Here is a 26,886-nt window from a genome sequence, read left to right on the forward strand (position 1 = left end):
ATGTTGGAGATCAGAGTCAGAAGGAATCGTTCCAGATGAAGGGCTTATGCTCGAAACATCGAGTCTCCTGCTCCTTGGATGCTGCTTGACCTGCTGTGCTTTTCCAGCAACACACTCTTTGATAAAAGTTTGGGTCAAGTTGACTTGTAGTTAAAATGAAACTTAAAAATGGAAGGGTAAAAAAGTGACTGATTGATTATATTGATGAATCAAGTTTCAAATGTTCCGCCACATTACTACATGGATACATTTAAATTACTTATTTGTCTGACGATGTTCTTCCTCACTGGTGGAGTAGTGATTGATCAGTCGATCAGCCTCCCTCCAGCCCGACAGCAGTGCTCCATGGCTGGTGCTGTGGTAGCTCCGATGTGTTGCTTCGCCAGCAAATAAAATCTGCATCGTCTAGAATCAGAGGGACATGATTATTGCAAACTGCAGGCATATGCACTTATTCCTAACCAAAGAAAGGAAGAACTTACATTTATGTAGCGTCTTTCACAACTACAGGACATCGTCCCCAAGTAACTACTTGCAGAGAATATTCACTCATGTCATGTAGGAAACACAGAAGCCAATTTTTTTACACAGGAAGGTCTCACAAACAGAAGTGAAGTGTATAGCAGGATTATCTGTTTTAATGATGCTGGTTGAAGGATAAACATTGATCAGGACATCAAGGAAAACTTTCTCACTTTTCTTTGAATTATTATGAGAGCTTTTATATCCACCTGAAATAATAGATGGGATCTAATCTCAAAAAGCTGTGCAGTCGCAGGATGTACATTTCTAAGACTCTGTGACTGTATAGTTTAGATTATGGGTCGAATCTTCCTGTACATTAGCTAACCGCCAATTTTTGGGTGTTTCACGGAGGGTGTGTGTGTGTGTGTGTGTGTTCGTCACTGATGGGACCTTTCAGCATAAGTGCCAAGGGTGCCATTTTAAAGCCCAGGTCTGGCAGCATCTGTAAGGAGAGAAAAGAGCTGACCCTTTGTCAAAGCTTAAAAAAAGGGAGAAATAGGGAAGTATTTATACTAGGCTGAGAGAGGGTGAGTCATGACTCCAGAAGCAAAGGTAGCAATAAAGAGGTGATAATGACAGTGTACAGAGAGATTGTAGGGAGATTAGGAGTTGTGAATGACCAAGTCTGAAGCCAGTGCTATGTGACAAAATATGGGAGGGGGGGGGGGGGGCGGATGGGTGAAGCAGAGGCAAAATGGAAAACAGGGGAGAAGGCTAGCAAAGGGGGAAGAGGAGAGGGAAAAGGTGATGAGAGAGTGGGGAGTGAGAGAAAGCGAGACAATCAAGAAATAAGAGATACAGAACAGGGAAAAAATTTTTAAAAAGATAAATAAAATAAATGAAATAAAATTACAGAGCAGAATTATAACAGAGGGGTCGAGGTGAGATAGTCATCTGAAGTCGTTGAATTCAATGTTGAGACCGGCAGATGAGATGCTGTTCCTCCAGTTTGCGTTGAGCTTCACTGGAACATTGCAGCAGGCCAAGGACAGACATGTGGGCATGGGAGCAGGATTGTGTGTTGAAGTGGCAAGCCACAGGAAGGTCCGGGACCTGATTGCATACAGACCGAAGGTGTTCGGCAAAGCGATCACCCAGTCGGCATTTTGTCTCTCCGATATAGAGGAGACCACATTGGGAGCAATGAATGCAATAGACCAAATTGAAAGAGGTACAAGTGAAACGCTGCTTAATCTGAAATGAGTGTTTGGGGCCTTGGATGATGAGCAGGGAAGAGGTAAAGGGGCAGGTATTGCATCTTTTGCGATTGCATGGGAAGGTGCCGTGTGTGATGGGAGAGGTGTTAGGTGTGATGAAGGAGTGGACTAGGTTGTCCTGTAGGGAACGATCTCTATGGAATGCAGACGGGGGAGGGAAGGGAAGATGTGTTTAGTGGTGGCGTCATGTTGGAGTTGGCGAAAATGGCGTGTGTGTGTGCGTGCAAAATGGCTGAGCAGAGTCTGATAGCCAAGTTCGGTGCCCATAGAGATGGCCTCAACCGGAGTTCATGTCACACTATAGGTGACCCCACTGCACTTCACACATGTATACACACACACACACACCTCCAGATGCACACAGAGACACAGACACACACACGCTCCTACAGACCCATACGTTCACGAAGACACTCTCTCATATGCTCACACATACACTCCCACGCTCACACGCACACAAGCACCCTCTTACAGACTTATTTCCCTTTACACTCACACTCACACAAATACACATATGCTCCCCAAACCCCCCCCCCCCCCCCCCCACACACACACACATATAAGTTGGTGGGGTGAATTTGGACTTGCAGAATTACATTTTATTTTGCTCAAAAACTGCATGAATCCATGTAAGATTCTGTAAATCCCTTGTTCAGAAATAGAATCAGTCTGAACACTGGGGCACAGACAGCCTCACACAGGGCACCTCACATCTTCAATGCATTGTCTGAGATGAACTGGCACCTCTTGTTAAAGTTCATTTGAGAATGTAACTTTAAAAAAGTTCTGTGTTTAACATATGAAAGAACTGAAACCAACATGGTCATTCTAAAAGATCAAACTTACATAACACCAGGTTAGAGACCAACAGGTTTAATTGGAAGCACTAGCTTTCAGAGCGCTGCTAACTCAATCATCTGATGAAGGAGCAATACTCCAAAAGCTAGTGTGCTTCCAATTGAACCTGTTGGACTATAAGCTGGTGTTGTGTGATCTTTAACTTTGTACACCCCAGTCCAACACCAGCATCTCCATATCATTATAAAAGATGAGAGACTTTCCAAACAAACAAGATCTTTTTCAATATATAATTTCAGCTACATCACACTGTAAACTTTCGCTATAAATTCTGTGTCTTATGATCTTATACTCAAAACCACTGATGAAAGAGCAGCTCTCGGAAAGCTAGTGCTTCCAAATAAACCTGGTGGACTATGACCTGATGTTGTGTGATTTTTAACTTTGTACACCCCAGTCTAACACCAGCCCCCTCAAATCATGACCTAATGAAGTAGCAGCACGTAGAAAGCTAGTGCTTCCAAATATACCTGTTGGACTATAAGCTGGTGTTGTGTGATTTTTAACTTTGTCCACCCCAATCCAACACCGGCATCTCCAAATCATGACCTTCTGAAAGGAGTTGGCTGAGAAAGGGAAGTTTGCCCCCTGTTCATGGATGAGGAACTGCAGGTCCTGGTGGTCAGGGTCATGAGGGGGAGGGGCATCCCCTTTGCACAAGATCATCAGTGGCGTCTACGGCAACAGATGCTGTTGGCATCAAACTGGGTCAGTGCCATTTCCCTGGTCGGAAGAAATGCAGAGCAGTATCACAGGAAAGTCATTCTGCTCTCCACATGGGTAAGTTAACCCATCTTCTCTGTGCCAACTCATATTTGCACCAACTCTATCATTGCACACACCTCCCGCAAGGCTAATAGTCTCACTATTAGAGTCAAGGATTTGTGTAGCACAGATACAGATCCTTTGGTCTGACGTGTCCATGTAAAACAGGTATCCTAAATTAATCAAGTCCCATTTGTCAGCACTTGGCCCAAGTCCCTCTAAACCCTTCCTATTCATGTACTAATTCAGATTTTACCAGCCTCCACCAATTCCTCTGGCAGTTCATTCCACAAATGCACTACCTTCTGCATGTGAGGTCCATTTTCAATATTTCCCCTATCAAATCTCTGGCCTCTCTGGATTCCCCGAACCTGGGAAAATGACCTTGGCTATTCACATTATCCATGCCCTTCATAATTTTATAAGCTTCTATCAGGTCACCCTTCCGATTCCAGGGAAAGTATCCCCAACTTAGTCAGTCTCTCCCTGTAGCTTAAATTTCCAATCTCAGCAGTATCCTTGCTAATCGTTTCTTCACCATTTCAAGTTGAACAGCATCTTTATTGGAGGGAGACTGGAATTGAATGCAGTATTCCAAAAGTGGCCTAACCAATGTCCTGTGGCAGCTTTCGACAATGGCTCTTATCCACCTTATCCTTCCAAACTACTGAGGCTTCCTGGAATTTGTGGCTTCCCACAGCATTAGGCACAATAAACCACACAGGAATTAATTGATACCCTGTTTCAGTGTATGTGAGCTGGTGCACTGATCATTCATTGGCTGCTAGTGTGTTGATGCTGAAGAGGCAAGTGGTCCTGTCTGTTCCCGACAGCAAATGTAGGTTTTGTTTGTTTAGTTTCTTCACTTTTGCTATTGTTTAATAGAAGAGAATGTTTTCGAGGACTTTTCAGTATGTGTTGGTCACACATTGAACAATGAGAAGACATTAGGCTACACTTGGCATTGCAGAGAATAACAACACTGGGTAGTTTGGTTTTTAAGTAGCAATATATTTTGGACTGCGCACTTTTATTTGCAATGAAGTATCAGCTGTACCACCTCAGTGAGCAAACCTACATCAGTACCACCTCCTGGCTGGCAATTCTTGACTGGACTTCAACAATGGCACTGCGAATCCTGGAAGGGTCTGGCACTGGTGAGCACTTCCACCTCTGACAAGAGGCTAAATGGGGCAAGCAGAGTTCCACAGAGAGGTGGAACATGCGTAAGAAGATGAGTTTCAGAGAATAACGTCAGGAATCTCACTAGAGCACACAGTGAGAAACCCTCTATGAAAGTCAGCAAAATGAACACTTGGCTGATTTTTGGTAAAATCCAGTCCTATGTTTCTATTTTTCTAGGCTGATGGGCAGATTTAAAAAAAAATGTTTCTGCTTATTTGTAATCTGTGAAAAAAAGAGTTCACAATCTATCTCATTTTCTGCAGATTCTCTGCCAGTCACACAATTGATTATGAAAATCCCCAAGGACTTTTCCAGTGAGGGAAACTTTATTATTAGCTCCTGCTTAAAGCAGCCAATTTTCAAATTACATTTACCCTGTTCATCAAAATCCATATAAAATCTAAACCTTAAGTTTCCATTATTTGATAAACAATGAAATTCTTTTTTTTTAATCGAAGCCTGTTGTTAAATTCCTATTTTGGTGCCTCATAAATCTATTTACTTAAATTAGTTACCAAGCACTTTGAAACACTGGAGACTGGAATTGATTGTGAATCCATTAACCCAATCATTAAGTGTAATGCATTGAGGGCATTAAACCATAGGATGTCTTCGGTTGTCTTAGTCATAAGTTGCATAAGCCTCTCCAGAGACAAATGTATTGCCACAAGGAATCTTTACTTTTAAGCTGTTGTTTTCAAACAGTGTACGATTGCATATGCTGAGCATTGCCAAGTGCACACTCAACTCCATCTCAGGCTTCTTCTTATTTAAATCTTGAAGTTTAAATTGAATACATATTGGTTGGTTCAGTCATTAAATGTATCACAATCAATCATAAAACTCCAAATGATGGGCTTTATCAAAAGTGATCTCAGTAGACTTCCTGTCCTAATGGTGTTGTCAAAATATTTATCCTCATGACTGAATTCAACATTTCCCCCCCCCGTACAATATTGTAATGTTGTCTCCCTGTGGCACGAGTCTGTCCTTTTGATTGCAAATTTTATATTACTGTTGGTCTTCACTTGCCTTTCTCGGATGTCCCTTGTCTCCTTCCTGTGGTAAGGGTTCAGCCAGTGTGTCAATCATGTCTCCAGTTGAATTGATGGATATGTGGGAGTAGGAACCCCGAGTGTAAGGGTTACTGAACCATTTTGTCACAAAAGCATTTTTAGGCCGTGGTATGGGTTTTCCTAGAGACAAAACCAGGGGTCATTGTGAACTAACAATAGAGATATGGGAGATTATCCATTTGTTAAATTGTTTTACAGCAAGACTGATGTATGTATAGAATGGTAGGTTTCAATCTTGACTGCATTGACTGATAAGACTGGAAATTTGTACATCTCGATGACTCTATAAGAAAATGTTGTGCCATCTTAAGTGAATAACTTCTACTTTTGTAATATGTAATTTTAAATATCTTCATCAACTTCATCTGATTAAGCAAGAAGTTTAAATAACAATTCTTAAAAATATCTGTTAGAGGTATACACATTGTTAAAGTACACAGCACGTAGCCAAATTGCAATGAGACCTCTCTAACGCCAAAACAACATATTTTTTAAAAAGAGGAAAATCCAAGGGAAATATTTATATTCAAAATACTTTTGCTTTTAGATCAGAATCCAAATTTTGTTTTTGGTTTCCTTTGTTAGAGGAGGTTTTTCTCAATAGCAGCATGTCTCTTCAGGGGATACTGCAGTAATCTGGAAAATGTTCTTCATTATGACAGTAGAAAGATTATACCATAATGCATACAAAGGGGTACAATTTAATCAGTGATAATTTCACAGCATTGCAACATAATGTCTCAAAGCATTTTAGAATGCACATCAAAATAAATGATTTTGAACAGGTTGGGAAAGGGGAAAAGCAGAGACATCACATAATCTGGGAGGGTTGGAGGATTGAGGAAGTTAGTTTGAAGACTTCTAATTAAAAAAAAGGATCATTGTTGAAAGATAGCAATATATTGGCACACTTACAGAAGGAAGGAAAGAATGGAGGTGGGTATTAGCTAAAGAGGACAAGGGCTATTTTGTGGATGGTTGATAATGGTGGTTTTGCAGGGGATAGGGATAAAGCCAGGGAGAGAGAAGCTGTTAATGTTGATGAGCTTATGACTCATGTGGTGCAGATGATCAGGAACTGGAATGGGAGGATCCTTTGCTGCCACTGAACCACCTTCTGGAACTCCCTCCTTAATCGCATTGTGGCTGTGCCTGGTATGTCACGAGAACTGCAGTGATTTGAGGAGGTGGCTCACCACCTCCTTCTCAAGGTCAATTCGTGATAGGCAATAAATACTGGCCTTGTCAGTCACATCCACATCCCATGAAATGAATTAAAACTGGTGGCGGATTTGGTAGGCCACATGAATGCAGTGAAATAATCAACAGAAAGGGGCAACATTATTGCATGTGAAAACAGGTAAGTGTTCTATTAGAAATGTTGTATTTTGGGGTCTGGAATTTGGGCTGAGAGAAAAGAACAATGGAAGCAACTTTGTAGATAACCTCCACAGTCAGTTTTAGATTAGATTACTTACAGTGTGGAAACAGGCCCTTCGGCCCAACAAGTCCACACCGACACACAACCCACCCAGACTCATTCCCCTACATTTATCCCTTCACCTAACACTATGGGCAATTTATCATGGCCAATTCACCTAATCTGCACATTTTTGGACTGTGGGAGGAAACCGGAGCACCCGGAGCAAGCCCATACAGACACGGGGAGAATGTGCAAACTCCACACAGTCAGTTGCCTGAGGCAGGAATTGAATGTAGGTCTCTGGCGCTGTGAGGCAGCAGTGCTAACCACTGTGCACTGTGCCGCCCACCCAGTTCTTTGATAATGTGATGGTTGCATTCTTGTGCAACACCACGTTATAGAAAAATCGTGCTTTAGAAACAGGGTTTAAAATGTTAGCAATGTAATTGCATTACAGCCAACACACTTTTTAAAAGTTTGCACTTCAGAAATAATGTCCCCACCTCGTCAATCATGTTACAGCGAATTTGCTTTGACGAAACGTGTGGTATGGCAGAATGACTGTATTGTGAACCCGAAAAAAATCACAATTTTCTTTATAATTGTTGTTTGAATTGAGAATAATAAGAAGGGATAATGTAACAAAAGAAGAGTGTGGAGTCACTTCTGCTCTTTGGGACAATACTGAATGAATAAGAAGATTTGGCAATGGAAGGGGAGTGACAGTAATGTTTGAAGTGGTCGGGCTGATGTAGTGGTGGGGGAAAGCCAGTTCGGCTGATCATCATGCTTACGGTTAAGTTAGGGATGGGCGGTGGGGGGGGAGGGGGCATGCACAAGGGCATTTGCAGCAGACGTAATACAGTTGCGGACCAGAGCAACTAATAGAAGGAGAGACAATTGAAGGTTAACCTGTTGTAGAAAAAGAAATAGCAGAGCAAATATTCAGGATTTGGAACAGAAAAACAGTATGTAACGAGGTATGGAAATGTTTGGAAAGAGTCCAATAAGTGATGGAGATCTTGGTAGTACTAAGACCATGTTTCATATTGAGATCAAATAAGTGTGCATGTGATTGTGCAACATGGTCATCTTGTAATATGATTACAAAGCATAGTCAGCGAGTTTCATCATCTCACTCTCTTGTTAGATGTGATCACAAAGAACATTCAATACTACAGTGTTGTAAGATCATTCTTGAGTCATGTTGTCTTCCCACACAATATTATACTGTGAGCATAGGATCAGTGTCTTAAGAATTTAGAGGACCTTAAGAATTCTTACCAGTGAATTGCCTTAGGATCCTGGTAATGTTTGATACTAGGTCCTCTTCACTGAGTGTTTCCATAAACTCAGCTTCTTTCCCAGAACTCCATCCCAAAAGGATATGCCCATATCTATTAAACAGATCAAACACCTTTAACTAGCAAATAATTAATAAACAAATGTCAGATGTTCCTATACTTGCAAAGGTAAATGTATCATAGTTAAGGATTGAGAAGTAATTGAGAGAATGCAATTAAACTCTACCTCCACAATAGTCTCCCTCGTGCATCATGACCATAAAGCAAGCATTATCGGATTCTATAGTGATTCAGTATCATTTATCAGAAGACCTGAAGTTAAATGTTGTCTGTCCTTTCTTATTTTCCTTAGCGATCTATCTGCTCACCTACAGTTCCTCTCCCATCAGGTGTACTCCCAGAAAAGTACTGTATAGCTCTTCATCCCACTTTCATTTGTTCCCTTGAAATCAGTTACCTTTCTATTGGATGGACCACATCAAAAGCAAAAATGCGTCTCCACCACTCAGCTAGGTTTGGTCTTAGGCCGGAAAATGGGGTTTCGTCCTCCCAAACCAATCCAAACCAGTGTTCCGAACTGTTCCAAAACGGAACCTCATACTCCAGGAAAATCTTATTTGTTGTACCAAAGCCCATATGTTTGATCGCTTGCAACTTGTCCTCTGGAAGGCTTGGCTGGAACAAGGTCTTTGCTTCTGCTTTCAGATAACCTAGTAAAGAAATCTTAATGTGTTCATTGTAATTAAGATGATGTTCTTGAAAGTAAAAACAGTTCTAAACAATTTTCTATCTATAATAATTCTCTTCTATTAATTAATTAGAAAAATTAGAATTACAAATTATTGCAGTTCTTCAATTTATTTATGACTTGCATTAGACAGTTAGAAACTATGCCAAGACTAAGTAGTTGCAGTAAATGTACATTTCCACATTTTATTGTTCTTCAGTGAGATTTTTTTAAACAGAGCGTTTTGTTGACTGGATTGAAGAGACGTAACAGTGCAGCAACAAATGTATTTCGCTAGTGCCTCATTTATAAAAAATTGTCTGAGATACTCCACAGGAGCATAATTAGATAAAAGTGGACCTCAATCAAAGAAGAATTTTGTAAGATGTATGACGAAAAAACTTATTGTTGGTGAGAAGGGTTTTAAGCAATATTTAGAGGAGGCAAGTATCTGAAGTTTACAGAGAGAGGGGAATAGATATGGCCATGAAGGGTTTTAAACACAAAGATGAAAATTTAAAATTTGATACATTGGAGACTAAAAGCACATGTTAATAAGCACAGGGGTAATGGGATAAGCAGTGTGAGACATGTGCTTCAGAATTTGAGAAATGCAGAAGTCGATGGATGAAGACCGTCCAGAAAAGTACTGGAATTGTCTAGCAATAATAAGGGTTGCAGAAACCTATAGGTTATAGTAGGGACAGAGGCGTCAGATATTACACAGGTGGATGCAGCAGCCATTGTGATGGAGAAGGTAGTGGTCAAAAGTTCAACTCAAGGTCAAGTCATACAGTATGATTGGACAGTACAAGTAGCTGGGGTGAGTGGGGTGAAAGGAATGGGTAGTTGGGTTGGAGAGGGCAGTGCAGAGGAGGAGGGATTCTGAATTTCTTTCGTCCATCATGATTTAACTAGGAAAGCAACATAATAGATATATTGCAGTTTTAATTTGTATGTCTTCTTTAAGGTTTCACCAATTGATGTTAATACAATCTTTTCCCACAAAGTCCCTCATTTCAGTGCTTAGAAATTAGAACAGAGGGGTCAACCAAACCTGAACCCTACACCTCTGCAGCACTGCGTAATCATTATAATTTGCCTGAAGTGTGATTTATAGTGCTCCAGTATAGAATTACCACTCTATAACTTGAGTTTTGACCAAATACTCCAAATGATTTCAGTGTGGAAGCATTTAGCATTACCTAACTCTAAAATGGTCTGCTTTGAAAATCCTTGAGTTCATTATGTTCATCTTAATATATAGGTGTGGCTACCTCACAGTGCTAGGGACCCAGGTTTAATTCTAGCCTTGGGTGACTGTCTGTGCGGAGTTTGCACATTCTCCCCATGTCTGTGTGGGTTTCCTCCCACAATCCAAAGATATACAGGTTAGGTGATTTGGCTATTCTAAATTGCCCTTAGTGTTAGGTGCATTAGTCAGAAGGAAATGAGTCTGGGTGGGTTACTCTTCAGAGGGTCAGTGTGGACTTGTTGAGTCAAAGGGCCTGTTTCCATAATGTAGGGAAGCTAATTATATATTTGTCCTAGTTCCGTTATTACAACTGTTTCATTTTAGAAATGTTATAATACGGCTAGTGTATAACACTTGTAGTATTGAAAATATGTGACATTCTTGGTTCAAACGAATACTGAAAGGTCTTGTTATTTCTCTTACCCAATGAAACAGTCACAATGACGTGATCAGCTAGAATGTGATCCCCATCTTCACACACCACCCTAACTGGATAGAGTGTGCCATCTTCTGATTCAAAACTTCCATTCCACTGGATCTGTTTAACAGGCTTCTGCAGGATCAGCTTCTCCCTTGGAATCTCTTTCACCAGACTGGAGATTAATTTGAGAAATAATCTGAAACAGCACAAAGCGACTCATTAATAAAACCCTTGTGTCCAATTCAATGAATCAGTTCACATGACCTGGCCCATTAATAAACATATTTATCAAATACCATGCATCCATTTAAATACCAGTCAACCAGTTTATGATGTTTATTGAGGATTATAATTTAGCATCACACAATTCATTTAACACTATCCATTAAAAATGATCATTGCATATTGCAATAATATTATCTACTGAATGGAACAGGATATCTAAAGTCTTCATGGCACTAGGTTATGTCATGAAATGACAATCGGCACTGGCATAATTAGCCAATGAGATAATAGATGGACCATAAGTACTTTTGTTCTGGTTACATTCTCTCTATCAGTGTACATGCGGTTTCAGAGCTGACCTTGGGAGACCACATTAGCAGAAATATACACAGCAGCTGGGAGTGATCAGTAATGATTTCAGAGTCTGTCTGGTCAGCTGAGTGTTTGATTTTAAGACTTATAAAATTTACAAATCTTAATCTATTTATTTTTTGTAAATGTCTAACAGTGAGTAGGGTGAGGTTTTTAAATTTTTTGAGATCTGTCTTTTGATTAAGTTTTTAATATAAAGGACATGTATAAAATTATCCTAGAGCAGTGAATTTGAGCAGTAAGACTGTGCTAATGCTGAGTTTTTGAGAAAATATGTTGTCTTTGTTTTTTGGGGGTGTATATTCTGGTTTGTAGATATTTAAGGTGCAGAGGTGGCTTTTAATAGAGTGATGTGCTCTTCCTGTCAGATGTGGGAGATTTGGGATAATTTCAATGTTCCTGGAGATTATGTCTGCAGGAAATATGATTGGATGCAAATCTTTTTGGATCGCATAGATCGGTTGGAACAGCAGTTAGCGGCAATGAGGAATTTACAGGTGCTAGGGGGTGTGATGGATGGCAGTTTCAGGAAAGTAGATACAGTCATGTAGACGGATTACCACTGAGTAAGGTATGAGAGGTAAGCGAGTAGTGAAGGAGTCTCCTGAAGATATCCCCATCTCAAACAAGTATGCTATTTTGGATAATGTCAGGAGTGATGGCCTCTTAGGGGAATATATCACTGACCACCAGATATTTGGCACCAAGACCAGCTCTAATGTAACAAGAGGTATGTCAGGTTCCAAGTAATCATTTGTGGTAGGGGTGTCTCTTGTCAGGGGCACAGACAGATGTTTCTGCGCTGACAGCAAGACATCAGAATGGTGTGTTGCCTCCCTGGTCAGGGATATCTCAGAGAGGGTGCAGAGTGTTCTCAAAGGGAGAATGATCAGCAAGAGGTCATTGTACACATTGAAATGAATGACATAGGAAAAGAAAGGGATGAGGTTCTGAGGAGCGAATACAGGAAATTAGGCAGGAGGCTAAAAAGTAGGCCCTTGAAGGTAGCAGTAGCTGGATTACTTCAGGTGCTATTCTCTATCCATGTCAAGCCATTACACCAGTTTGATGATTTCTTATCTTATCTATTAAGCTTTTGTGGGTGACCTATCAAACAAAAACCCAGATATGCTACATATATCAGTTTCATTTTAGCTATCTTACTAGTTGCATCCTCAAAAAAACTTGAATGAATTTGTCAGACATAATTTCTGTTTCTCAACAAAACCATGTTGCTTTCGTTTGATCATACCATGGTTTGTTTTTGTGCATTGTTAAGACTTCATTTATTACGTGGTATGCTTGCCTTTATTGGTCAGTACGTTGAGTACAGGAGTTTGGAGGTCATGTTGCAGCTGTACAGGACATTGGTTAGGCTACTTTTGGAATATTGCATAATTTCTGGTTTCCCTACTGTGAGGAAGATGTTGTGAAACTTGAAATGGTCCAAAAAAGATTTACAAGGATGTTGTCAAGGTTGGAAGGTTTGAGCTGTAGGGAGAGCTGAATAGGTTGGGGGCTATTTTCCCTGGAGCGTCAGAGGCTGAGAGGTGACTTTATAGAAGTTTATAAAATCATGAAGGACTTGGTAAGGAAATCTAAAACTAGAGGGCATAGGTTTCAGGTGAGAGGGGAAAGATATAAAAGGGACTGAGGGATAAAATTTTCACGCAGAGGGTAGTGTGTGTATGCAATGAGCTGCCAGAAGAAGTAGTGGAGGTTCGTATAACTACAGCATTTAAAAGGCTCTGGATGGGTATATGGATAGTAGAGTTTAGAGGATATGGGCCAAACACTGGCAAATGAGATCAGGTTAATGTAGGATATCTGGTCAGCATGGACAAGTAGGACCCAAGGGTTTCCATGCTGTGTATCCCTGTGACTCTTAGGCTCTAAATTAGTTTGTTACTTCTCAACTGTTTTGAATCTGTTCTCTTATACAGTGTGCACTGCATACACAGTAATGGATATGTGCCAAAACAGGCAATTTGAGATATCAGTCAGCAGGCAGGTATTTGGTTCATACAGCTGGGCTGTGTTACAATGATTTTTTTTAGATTACTTACAGTGTGGAAACAGGCCCTTCGGCCCAACAAGCCTACACCGACCCACCGAAGCGCAACCCACCCAGACCCATTCCCCTACATTTACCCCTTCACCTAACACTAAGGGCAATTTAGCATGGCCAATTCACCTAACCTGCACATTTTTGGACTGTGGGAGGAAACTGGAGCACCCGGAGGAAATCCACGCAGACACGGGGAGACTGCAAACTCCACACAGAGAGTCGCCTGAGGTGGGTATTGAACGCAGGTCTCTGGTGCTGTGAGGCAGCAGTGCTAACCACTGTGCCACCGTGCCACCCAATTTGACGGCTGAATCTGAAGATGTGAACAAGGCAAGCTATTTTAATTGTAATTTGCAACTTGTCTAAATGCCCTGTTGAAGTGTTTCTTGTATGAGAACAGTATGGTAGTGTGGAAATGGTTGGGGTTGTGTTTGTTATGAGTGAGGCATAACAATGGGACATGGCAATGTCTAACACTTTGAGGCTAGCAGTCTGGGGGTAATTTACATGAAAGATGGTACAGTGGATATTTTGGTTTTTTTTTATTTTAAAAAGGAATTGTTTGTTTTGCAATCTGTTCTCTTGATTAGCACATGGGTTTGAATCTCATTGTCATCTTTTACAAGAAGATTGGCTTAATAACGGGCATGCACTTGAGTTAAAAAATTGGCCATCCCTCCTCCCACCTAATCACCAAAAGAGGGCTTTGTGTAACACTATTTGACCATAAATTTTGTCTGGATCTTACCCACTGGATTTTTCCTCACTTTTTTGAGACATTACTTTACTTCCCACTTTCTTCCCTGCAAGCTTAAGCTGCTAAATGTTGGAAATATATTTTAAACTTCAATAAAGTTAATACATGTGGTGCAATTCTGTACTTATCATCGATAAATTGCCTGTTGTATCAGCAAATTTAAACTTGTAGCAATTACAGTGTTACAGTTAATTAGCAGGTCTGAGTCGCAGTGGCAATCTGCACTTTTACTTATATGTTGTACTCTGAACCTAAGGATAGCAATGATAAAGGCTCCAATTTATTTCGATATATTGGAAAGATGTAGAGAATACAGAATACTTTTGGCTGTGATATGAATGCACCTTCTTGAGTTTCTGGCTTGGGGACAGGGATATCGCCCACCACACCACACCACATTCTAACATCTGCAAGAGGAAAGATGTTGTGAAACTTGAAAGGCTACAGAAAAGACTTGCAAGGATGTTGCCAGGAGTTTAATCAATTGGGAGAGGCTGAATAGGCTGGGGCTATTTTCCCTGGAATGTGAGAGGCTGAGAGGCTGACCTTATAGAAGTTTATCAAATCTTGAGGGGCATGGATAGAATGAATAGATAAGGTCTTTTCCTCAGGGTAGGAGAGTCCAAAACTAGAGGGCACAGTTTTAAGGTGAGAAGGGAAAGATTTGAAGGGGACCTAAGGGGTAATGTTTTCGTGCAGAGGATGGTGCATGTATGGAATGAGCTGCCAGAGGAAATGGTAGAGTCTGGTACAATTACAACATTTAAAAGGCATTTGGATGGATATATGAATAGGAAGGGTTTGGAGAGATATCAGCCAAATGCTGGCAAATGGGACTGGAGTAATTTAGGGTATCTGGTCAGATGGAGTTGGAGCGAAGGGTCTGTTTCCATGTTGTACATCTCTATGACTCTACTTCCATCAACAGATGCTAATGGTAGTTGATACGAATGGGAGAGATTTCTGGTTAGCCATGTGATGGGAAGAAATTGAAGCCGTTACCATCATTATCAATGGTTATTCAATTTTGTACAATTTATTTTGCCTAATTATACGACAAATAATTACTAACTGTGGAGAATTGAGTTCCTCGTCACCAATATATTCATATTCACCAAATTCCTGCAGAGACACATCATTCAGATTTTGTGATGAAAATTTTAAACATTCATCCTTCATCATCATATTGAGGAAACCGAGCTTTCGCCTCCTGAAATTGGGAGAGTCGTCAGTCCAGTTTGAGAAGACCTTCTTTAATTCCTCCACAAGGACCTGACCAATGCTTCTAACTTCCACGTATCCCTTTCCTTGAGAATGAAGGGCTATTTGCTTCCTCAGAAAGTTAGTTAGATTCACCATTTCCTCAACAAAGTCATGATCAAGCTGTTTCTGAGTGTTGGTGAACACTGACCACTCAGCACCAGACATGTTGTATATTTCCTGGAGAAGGTCATACTCTTTGGCTAGTTGAAAAATGGGATTCTTCATGCTTGCCCCATGAATGTACTGGGCTCCTTCAGGTACCACTGATTTGCCTGAATGCAAAGGGAAAGAAAAAGAGTACACAAGGACTTTTTTTAATTTAAAGATAATTATCAATAATTAGTGAACTTTGTTCCATGCTAGGAAATTTGATATGACCAGCGATTAAGTTGTATTCTGGACTTATTGCTGTGATATCTTATTTTTATTCTTACTCCATGAATGTATCAAGCCTATTTATCAATCACTGATTTGCTTTAATATATTGAGAGGAAGTTTTAATTCTAATGTATTTACTGCAGCAAAGTGTTCCTTAGAAGTAAACCAAAAAAGGAAATATCAAATGTCAATTAGCATTTCATAGAATACCTACAGTGTGGAAACAGGCCATTTGGCCCAACAAGTCCACATCAACCCTCTGAAGAGTATCCCACCCAGACCCATTCCCTTACCCTTTTACTCTACGTCTACCCCTGACTAATGCACCTAACCTATCCATCCCTGAACACTATGACCATTTAGCATGGCCAATTCACCTAACCTGCACATCTTTGGATTGTGGGAGGAAACCAGAGCACTTAGACACTGTGAGAATGTGCAAACTCCACACATACAATCCCCCAAGGCTGGAATCGAACCTAGGTCTTGAGAGGCAGCAGTGCTAACCACTGAGCCACCGTGCCACCCATTCTCAATATTAAAATAGACTAATTGGAAAGATCATTAAATGATACTCAATTGTGTTTACTTCATATTAGAACAAAGTTTAACCGTAGCTAGGAAAAATGTTATAATGTTTAAAAAATGGAAAATGCAGATGCGTGGTGGTTTTGAAGTGATGCAAACCCTTTTTCCCAGTTTATGGACCTCAACGATAGGCTCTTGCTTACTCCTGGACTAGGTTGCAGACCTTGCAGTGAATTGCATAGGTGAGATATTTTAGAGTGGGTAACTAGTGCTTGCGAGGACAATTTAGCAGTTCTATCTCCTTCTACCATTGCAAACTGGAGTAATCTGCAGTCAGAGCATCTCAGGCCCTGAGGCAGTTCTGGCTGCGCAGGATTTGAACTCAACCAATTCAACCCTTATAAAGGAGAGGTCAACAGCAGAAGGCGGCAGTGCACAGACGGAGTTAAGCAATTCCATAATCAACATGTCAGATCAAACTTCTGAGGCCCTTCTTCATTCCGAAGCAATAGGGGCTCACAAAGGAGTCCTCACCCATTTACCCGACACTCAGCCCACACACACCTAAAACTGCCACGTGTCATATTAACATGGGGCTTCCAGACTGCTGGACAACACTGGTAAATGTAGGAGATGGTCTATAAGGGGAGGCAGTAGTGTAATGGTAATGTCAAGGGACTAGCAATCCCAGTAGGTGCTAGCCTGTCCAGCAATGCACATATCCCATGATTTGTTTTGTTAAAATGTGCCTGTACAGGCTCCAACACCTGTTGGAGTTGACAGTTCCCCACCCTGTTCCACCGCTTTCAAAACCCACTGGTGGGGAAACCTAAAATTAGTTCACCAGAAAGTGAAATTCAGTAGAGAAATAGAGAGTTGGTCAAGGAATGATGAGCATCATTAGTGCTTTAGAGCAGCAGAGCTGTAGGATGAAGGTTTGAACCGTCTCTTCATATCAGATGCTACAAGAAAATGCTGTAAAGACCTGTATGTCCCTCACTCCACATTTACCATCAGAGCCAAGATAATAAACCTTGGTTCAATCAGGAATTTAGGAAAGGATACCAGGATCAGCAGTAGGGTCAAGATTAGAATAGTGCTGGAAAAGCACAGAAGGTCAGGCAGCATCCGAGGAGCAGGAAAACCAACGTTTCAGGCAAAAGCCCTTCATCAGGAGCAGCAGCGGTCATATGGAAAACATGAATAATTAAGATAGTGTAACTACATTCTAACATACACTAGTATTAACCAAGGGAAGCAGTATTGAATACACAGCCCACAGTGAGAGCAAAACTTAACAGTCCAGCCAGATCCAGTTGTGAATGGTGATGAACAATTTATTAGCTAATCAAAGGGAGAGGCTCCGTGAAACTCCCCATCCTCAATCATGGTGGGGCCAGCACAAGGCTGACGCATTTGCAACTATCTTTGGCCCAAAAGAGCTGAGAGGATAATCTATTTTGGTCTACCCCTGAGCATCCATCATCGCATAAACCAGCTTTTAGCTAATCTGATTCATTCTCGATCATCTCAAGAAAGGCAGCCCTGACAACACATCAGCTGAAGGCCTGGGCTTCTGGACTCACCGTAGCTCATTCCTGATGAAGAGCTTATGCTCAAAGCATCGATTCTCCTGCTCCTCGGATGCTGCCTGACTGGCTGGGCATTTCCAGCACCACACTTTTTGACTCTGATCTCCAGTATCTGCAGTCCTCACTTTCTCATAGGCCTACTTAAATTTTACTAGCCCAACAACGACACTTGCAATTACCCTATAGCATGGAAAAATGCCAGGAATATTCTGTTCACAAAATGCAGGGCAAATTTAATTTGGTTATTTATTACCCCAACAGTTTACTCTCAGTAGAGTGATGAAAGGTGTGATTACTAATGTTATCAAATTGCCCTTACTCAGTGTTAACCTATTAACTAATACTCATTTTGAGTTTCAACAGGGCTTTAGTCCTCATTACAACCTTGGTCCAAGCTGAATTTGAAAGGTGAGGTGACAGCAACTGCTTTTGCCATCAAGCACTTGACTGGGTTCAAAGAGCCCTGAAAGTCTTTGAGTTGAGATAAGAATGGACCCAGTTTGTGGAAAAAATGCAAAACGTTTCCAGGCAAAAAGCGCAGACAGATGGCACTAGTTTAGTTTAGGATTATGGTTGGCATAGTCTGGTTGGACTGAATGATCTGTGCTGTGTGACTCTGAATATCTGACTCCTACAAAGCTAGAGCTAATGGAAATCAATGGGAAGAAAGTTCTATTGGTTGAGGTAATTGCTAGCATAAAGGAAAACAGTTGTAGTCAATCATCACAGCCTCTGGACATCACTACAAGTGTTCCTCGGGGCACTGAAGTAGGCCCAATTATCTTCATCTATTTGATCAATGGCTATAAGATCAGAAATGGGGCTGGTCTCCGATGATTACACTGTTTTAAGCTTTTTTTTGCAAATAATCAAATATTATAACTGTTGGCAGTTATTTTGATGAAAGATGAAAACCCGAAATTAATACTGAACTAAGAGTCTGTTTTGATTCAAATTGTTAATTTGCATAATTTGAATTTGCCCAGAGTTGCTTAAACAGGCTGAGTACGGAAGAAACGTGTTCACGTCATATTGCCATGTCCATGAGTGGTCCAAATAGCCATCTTTAATAATGTTAATGATGTCTAGATCCTGGGAAAATACACACATGTTTGTAGCCCTGTACCATTAGCATGGGGTGGGGGGGGAGGTGAGGGGGTAGAAATGGTGCCACTGCACGCTCCTCCTCCTCCTACCTCTCATTCCCGGCCTGATCACCTCTTCCCATTCCTTTTGAAGACCAAATGGAATTTGTAACAAGATGGGAATGACTAAAGCTCCTTTTCTTCCAGTCACTCCTCTGAGATGCCCAATAAAGAATCACAGAGCTTACTCTTTCTGTTCTTAGAGAATTTCCAGAATAAATGTTGAAAGAGAGACAGTGAACTCTTAACAATAAGCCTTAGGATTTTGCCTGGGTGGAATGGCTATATATTATGGGTAAAAAAATCTAAAGCAGTGGGATCTGCAAGATTCCATCCTCCAGGTACCTTAGTTCAAAGGCACCTGGACATCACTTCACACCCTGCAAACCAAAAGCATCATCGGATCTCTGTTGATCACCCCCACCCACTCTGAGAGAATTCTGATACCAGCATCTTCTTATACATTCTCCTGCATGCTGTTGGAAGAGAATGGATACATAATTTCCATGAGATGACAATAAGTGGCCATCCCAACTGGGAAACATAGCTTGGACTGAGGTCACAGCAGAGGTCAGGACCTGTGGGAGGATTCACTGATTCCAGTGCCGCAAAAGGATAAATAATCACTTGACCTCTGCCACTGTCTACTCAATACGACCTCGTACTCATAGGGACAGGAAGCATTGTGACACTTCCAAGGATTGATACATAGAAGATTATGAGCCAGGCATCTCCACCAGCATCTCAAGAATACTGAGTATGTCTCATTGAACTAAGCTATCAATGCTGCACGACACACACCAGTGTGGCATTAGCTCTCACACATCTGCCCAGGTTCACAGGTAAAAGTAACTACATCACTTAGCTCAGGCACCGTCAGGGCACTGACCTTTCACTGAAACTAGGAAAATGTACATATATGATATTTGCCACCACAGGATTGCACGGGACATGGTTTCAGTCAGAGGCATTTCAGTCTCACATAGGTCAGTTAATACTTTATTGCTTTGTTTCCCCTTACTCAAACTCATCGAAACAATATCACCATTCATTCAGAAAGTTTAACTCTTCAGATGTACTGTGACACATTGGCTTTATCAGTGCTGTGAATGTCTGTTTCTATGATAAGCTCGAGAGACTGATATCTCAAACTGGAAGCATCCACGTACACATGAATGTTTCTTAATGCTCCTCTATCTGCAGGTGAAGGTCATGAATAATAAGTGCCAATGCACCCAGACGGGATTGGCGGATGAAGGGGTATGCTTAACATAATGCTCCTTGACCCATTTGATGAGTAGGCACAGATCTGGCAAGACAAACAAAGCGACAGTTTCTGTGCTAAAGGGGAGCTTGAACATTGTTACAGTCACCCCATATTTCATAATTTGTGAACTTGAGTTTAATCGAATGTGCACACCTAGATAGCTTACTTTTTAAAGAAGTTAATGAAAAGGCAAAGAAATCTTTGTTCTGAGGAATTTCTTGACAGTCACGTCTTGTGGTAACTGCTTGTTTACTGGTGAATGCCTGCCGCTCAAATTCGACTGTCAGGTTGCAGCTATAGTTTTGGACACTGTTGCCTTAAGTGGTTGGTGGTCAGCCTGGGGATCGAAACGAGCTTCCTAACCTAGCTCCCCTATTTCTGAAAACACTCTTTTTGAGGGTCCAACGTGTCATTTGGAGCCGTGGATTAATCTGAACATTGACTGTAGCCCTGAAGATCATTCTGAAGAAACCTCAGTACTGTGTTTTCTGAGCAAGCTGTGTTGGCAAAGATCCCAGATGTATCTGCTTGTATTTGGCGGATCAGAATATCAGACTGACAGCCAACTGAACATTCCATACATTATCTTTTTATTCCCTTCAAGGAGTAAGGCCTGTTGGACAAAAGTGTTTTTTTTCCCAATTGCAGTAAAAAAAATCAATTTTCCCCTTTACTCAGTGTATGAGTGGATATTTAATTGCATTTAATTTTAGATTATTTAGTAGGATAAACATTTATAATTTCATAAAATGGAATAAATGTGTAAATTAATTTTGCATTGTGATGAGTAAGTTTTGTTTATTATAAATCAATACTTTGTGATTCTGAAATAGATCTGGTTCATGGATCTTTCATTTTAAACCCAATATAGGGAAAGTATATGAATGGCCATGTCAGGAACCAGGTAAACAATTAAATTTATGTTGTGACTCAGGGAGTACTGGGACTAGAAAAAGCCATCTCTCATCTTGGTCAGAGCAAGATATTCACCATATCATAAAGTCTCCATTCTGCTATAGCAGCAGCAGCACAAGGGGCATCAACATCTTAACAGGATCTTGGTAAGGGTTATGACTCATGACACTAAGAAATCTTTCTGTTTTTATTCAGTCTCAAAATCTCACTCCCACTCCAGTAATTACAAAAGAGGGGACCAATCTCCCAAGCCCATCTCTAACACCACCCTTCTGGAGGAGGGGGAGTCAGCACCCTCAGAGGATGTACCATCCAGCAAAGACATTGACTCTTCCATCTAGAGAAGGCTTGGGGTCACATCCTTGTGAGTGCAGTCATGAGCCTACAGTTAGTGCAGTGAGTTACAACTGAGGTCTTTGACAATTAGGTGACTGGCATCTCCTCTGTCATTCTTCAATCTTCTCTCCACCTAAGGCCCGATGATTTCCTTCAAGCTTTCCTGAACACCCCACACCCATCCTTTGCCTTACACTGACCCTTAATCAATTCACTCACTCCTTCACCCTCACCAACATGGCTGATGTCTCCATTAAGTTCCCCACTCTCAATATGCAGCTCACACCCTTCTGTGTCTCCTTGCCTCTACCATTGGGAGTCTTTCCCGTGCCTCCCAGTTATCCACCATCATTCCCCAAGATCCCTCTGACATGGCAAACTAGAACACCCTAAAGATTAACTTCCCACCTTTATCGGTAAGTTTTTTGTTGAGCCCCTTTTTTGTTGAGTGCCTCATGACTATCCAGATCAGCTTTGCTGGAAACAGTCAGTGTGGCTACCTTGCTTGTGCTGGCAGGGTGCGCCACACAGTCTACATGCCACATACTATAACAGTTTAAGTAGAGAAATGCCTTGGTTATGAAGCACCCAGGTTTACCAGAGCTTCCAGGAAGAAGGCTACTCTATCAGGAACACTCCTCATGCGGGATTGGGTTTGCGAACACGCAGAAGATTCACATTCATAGTTCAGTCAAGATTCTGCCGGTGTTGTTGAAGAATTTAGATAGTCACAAAAACACCTATTCAGATGTGTTATGACTCAGCTCTGCCACAGGTAGAAGTTGAACCCAGGCTCTTTGGGTCTGTCTAGGCGGTCTTCTTCATATATTTTGAGGGGTGATAAAGATACTACCACTGCACCGTAGGACCATCCTTGCTGAAGCATTTAATCTTGCAAATACCAATATTACCAAGAAAGGCAAATTCCAAATGATCACCACAATTCATGATACAGGAGAAAAAAAAGCTCTATGGTTGTCAAGGTAATGTTGATTGACAAAGGTGTTGCCATGGAGAAAATAACGAGGAACTATGAGTTCTCCAAGTAAACAACTTGTTTATTTCCAATTTGCTGGTTTCTGTTAGAAGAGGGCATTGGGTCAAGCTCCATCCATCAACATGCCATACAGCCTCCTCAATGCTTATTAGCAGCTAATTTAAGTGGCAATCAGCTTCTTAATTGTCCTCTCAGCTGCCTTACCTAGTATAATCCATTCATCAAGACAGATTACCACAGGGTAAACTAAGGTTGAGAGCCAATCCTGGCCACCTCAGAGTTCCTTTAGTACCTAAAGCACCCAGGGAAAGTTATCCTCTCCAGCAAGACCTGGGAAACATTTGGGCTTGAGTAGATAAGTGGCATGCAGCAACTGTTTTGTACAAGAGCTAGATAGTGAACATTTCCAACAACAAGAATAGCAAATAAATGCACGATAAGAAGAAATGGAACTATATGTTGATAGGGTGAGATGATTTAAATCAAAAAATTCAGCATACAATACAGTGCTACAGGCACTGATTACATTTACAGAAACCTCAGTGTTTGGACTCATATTAAGCCATTCTGTTACAAACAGTGGCGTACTTCCACTTGCTTGCATGGAGCATAGTCTGAGTGGGGCAAATGGCCTGTTCCTGTGTTACAAATGCTGTACCATATTGCATAGGAGAAACTCTAACCACCTGCCAATGACATCTAATGGCATTAATATCAGCATCATCATCCGGGAAGGCATTCTGATCAGAAATTGATGCAGCCCAGCCCCATGGATGCAATTGTAATGACAGCAGTTGCAGGCAGAGTATTCCTCTCCCCAAACATTCCACCACATACAATGACAAGTCAGGAAAGTGACCAAATATTCTTCATTTGTCTGGATGGATAAAGCTAAGACAACATTCAGGAAGCTCAACATTATTCAGGACGGTACACTGCACTTGATCAGGAGGCTATCCACCATCTTAATTATATGGCTATAGTGTACAAGCTGGACTTAGAATCCCCACAGTGCTGAAAGAGTCCTTTTGGCCATCGAGACTGGACTGAAAACCATCCCACTGTATCCCTTTAACCCTGCATTTACCATGACCAGTCCCCCAGGCATCATATCCCTTGACACAACAGGCAATTTAGCGTAGCAAATCAACTTAACCTGCACATCTTTGGAGGAAACTGATCCATTTGGAGGACACCCACTCAAACAAGGGGAGCACATGCACAAAAGGATACCCAAAGCTGGAACTGAAGTGAGGTCCCTGGTGCTGAGAGGCAGCAATGCTAACCACTGAGCCACTGTGCCACTCTCCAATCCCCCACCCAACCACACTGCCCCTCCTACCAACTTCAATGTTTCTTTGACAGTGCCTTCAAAACTCATGTATTCTACCTAAAAGGACATTAGGATCATAAGAAGACAATCCACCTCCAAGTCACACACCATTCTGGCTCAGCAGTTCTTCAGTATAGCAAAGCCAGAATCTCGAAATGCCTACCTAGCAGCAATGTGGGAGTACCTCCAGCACAAAGACTGCAGTAAGTCAAGAGGGTTCTCAATCGTATCTTCTCAAGAGTTACTAATAGATGAGTAGCCTTGCTAGTGAAGTCCACACCCTCAGGATTAACCTTTCTTTAGAATTCTAGTGGCTTTGCAAACTTATCTTCCCTCTTGGCTTTCCAATCTTGGAAATTATTCCTTGTGTCAGGAATTGTATGCATCGAGCATGGACTGGAATTATTTCCACTTCTACTTCAGCCCCAAATCTTTTCCACAGTCGAGGTGTTAAATTCCAAGGTGGTTGTGTGGAGTCAGATTTCTCCAGTTTCCTCATTTCCCCTCCCCCCACCTTGTCTCAGTCGGTTCCCTCAACTCAGCACCGCCCTCCTAACCTGCAATCTTCTTCCTGACCTCTCCGCCCCCACCCCACTCCGGCCTATCACCCTCACCTTGACCTCCTTCCACCTATCACATCTCCATCGCCCCTCCCCCAAGTCCCTCCTCCCTACCTTTTATCTTAGCCTGCTTGGCACACTCTCCTCATTCCTGATGAAGGGCTTATGCCTGAAACGGCGAATTTCCTATTCCTTGGATGCTGCCTGACCTGCTGTGCTTTAACCAGCAACACATTTTCAGCTGGAGTCAGTCCCAACTGATCAACAGAGTGGGACCACAGTCGTTCTAATTAGGCTAACTTGCTCATCACACTTTACAATTACTTCTTTGGTTTTCTTTCTTAAATCAGAAAGATGCTTCGAGCTGCATAACACATAATTTATTCATTTAATATTTTATTCTTTTGATGGACTGAATAGGACTTGCTGACTGCTACGTTATATATGAATTATTTACCAAGCTGTTTTTATGTAGGACTGAGCCTCTTTATGCAGTATGTCCTCCCACCACCAGAGTTCCAAGTTAAATTAAAACTGCATTGAAATATATTTGGGATCACTTCTCCTTGGGTAAAATTCCCATGGGTCCTGTACAAAGAGGAGCTGGAAGATGGGAGTGTGCCTGGGGCCAAACCCCAAGATCAGGGCATGAAGGCTCATGGATAGTCATTATGCCTTGATGCCAACCCTCAAGTGGGCAATGAATGCCCTTATTAAGACCCCATCCTGCCATGCCTCCTCTCATTCAATCACAACAGATGAGGCTTTCACACTCAGAGAGTCCAAAAAGCAAATCTTAGTGTGTATTAATTGCTTGATCGAGGAACCTGACATCAGATGGGCACACTGAGAGCCACTTTCCCCTCGTCAAGCCCATTCTTGGCCTGGGTCACTCACTGGTCCTGAGCCTATGGTCAGTGCATTACTACCCACCACCACCAATCCTTAGTGGCACTGCTTGAATGAGAAGCTGTTACTCTCTGATTGACTGGCTCCTCTCAGGTCAGGTGAGTGGTTCATCCTCGGGATACCTCAGGGAAGACCCACTGCTAAACACTTCAGTGCCTGACTGGCATTTAACATGGTGGGAATTCCCCAAGGGAAGCAATGTCTACTCTCACCATAGAATCATAGAATCCCTGCAGTGTGTGAAAGCAGGCTATTTGGCCCATTGAGTCCAACCCTCCAAAGAGCATCCCACCCAAACGCATTCCCCCTATAACCCTCCATTCCCCATGGGTAATCCACCTGACCTGCACATCTTTTGGACTGTGGGAGGAAACCAGAGCACCCGGAGGAAACCCAAGCAGACGGGAGAGAGAATGAACAAACTCCACACAGACAGTTGCCTGAGGGTGGAATCAAACCTGAGTCTTAGGCACTGTGAGGCAGCAATGCTATCCATTGAGTCACCAGCTCCTTAACCAGCAGATACGATCCCCATTGGGATGAAATTCTGCCCTATATGATTGGTAACAAAATTTATGAAATACTAATGGAAGGGGCATAGGGAGGTTGCGGAATTTACACTGCCTTTCAACATGAGGGAACTGGGATCCGTAAACATTTCTGCTTTGTAACTCTATGTGGAGAAATTCAGATTAAATCACATACACCAATAATTTTCTTTGCAAATTATTATTCATTGCACAATTTGTTTTCCATAGCTTTTGCTTCACATTGTTCTTACCAAACGGAGAGCCTCTGATCCGTCCTCCAGGTTGGCTTGATGCCTCAATTATCTGCACATCAGTCAATCCTTGTTTCAGCAGCTTTCTGGCTGCTCCCACTCCAGATATTCCAGCTCCAACAATGACAATCTTTTGGGTCTTATTCTTGGATTCATTAAGATCCATACTTTGGAACAAGGACAGCACATGGTTACTTATAATTTTGTGTTACAATGAGGCTTTATGAGAGACTACCAGACTGTGTATGTTATTAAAATCAGGAAACATGCCAGTCAGACATAGCATTTATCTTGTCAATTTTGAAAGGATGAAGAGCTCTGATACTTTTAATTAAGAGTTATAACAAGAGAGATGTAAGTGGGATTTTAAAACAACTGTTATTCTGAGCTGCAGGTCAGAATAGGAATGGAACTTTTGATGGGACTTGGTATCATTACCCAGCAGTAACATAGGAATTCAATCATAGCTATTGATCATCAATAAACTAATGGAAGGTGACATCGACTGTGCTACCAAATAAACAATTATTCAGCAATAACCAGCACACTCACTGACACTCAGTGTGGGTTCCCCAAGGGGCATACAGCTCTTGGCCTCATTACAGGATTGATCCAAACATGAATAAAAGAGCAAAACTCCAGAGGAGAGGTGAGAGTGACTGCCTTTGATATCGAGTTTTAATTTGAATGACAGAGGCACCAAA

At 41.6% G+C, this 26,886-nt stretch overlaps 1 protein-coding gene across 1 annotated transcript; it reads right to left on the reverse strand.

The window, feature by feature from the left end:
• Window positions 1-249: 249 nt before the first annotated feature.
• On the reverse strand, window positions 250-26,348 carry LOC132818168 (peroxisomal N(1)-acetyl-spermine/spermidine oxidase-like). The gene is made up of 7 exons (XM_060828947.1): window positions 26,183-26,348; window positions 15,251-15,713; window positions 10,759-10,952; window positions 8,811-9,063; window positions 8,334-8,446; window positions 5,583-5,746; window positions 250-396 (listed from the first exon to the last, which is right to left on the reverse strand). The coding sequence occupies exons 1-7, from the start codon at window positions 26,346-26,348 to the stop codon at window positions 256-258; spliced, it is 1,494 nt and encodes a 497-aa protein (XP_060684930.1). The 3' UTR covers window positions 250-255.
• Between the last annotated feature and the right edge of the window lie 538 nt (window positions 26,349-26,886).

Source organism: Hemiscyllium ocellatum, chromosome 8 (assembly GCF_020745735.1).
Source record: "Hemiscyllium ocellatum isolate sHemOce1 chromosome 8, sHemOce1.pat.X.cur, whole genome shotgun sequence".
NCBI classification, from domain to species: domain Eukaryota; kingdom Metazoa; phylum Chordata; class Chondrichthyes; order Orectolobiformes; family Hemiscylliidae; genus Hemiscyllium; species Hemiscyllium ocellatum.

What these genes read in the sequence shown, in the direction of transcription:
- LOC132818168 (XM_060828947.1), bottom strand. Translation starts at nt 26,348, where the DNA reads ATGGATCTTAATGAATCCAAGAATAAGACCCAAAAGATTGTCATTGTT. An exon ending in GAGGAACTCAATTCTCCACA is followed by an intron (nt 10,953 to 15,250) that starts GTTAGTAATTAT and finishes GTGCTGTTTCAG; the next exon opens with ATTATTTCTCAAATTAATCT. An exon ending in GTGGTCCATCCAATAGAAAG is followed by an intron (nt 8,447 to 8,810) that starts GTAACTGATTTC and finishes TCTGTTTAATAG; the next exon opens with ATATGGGCATATCCTTTTGG.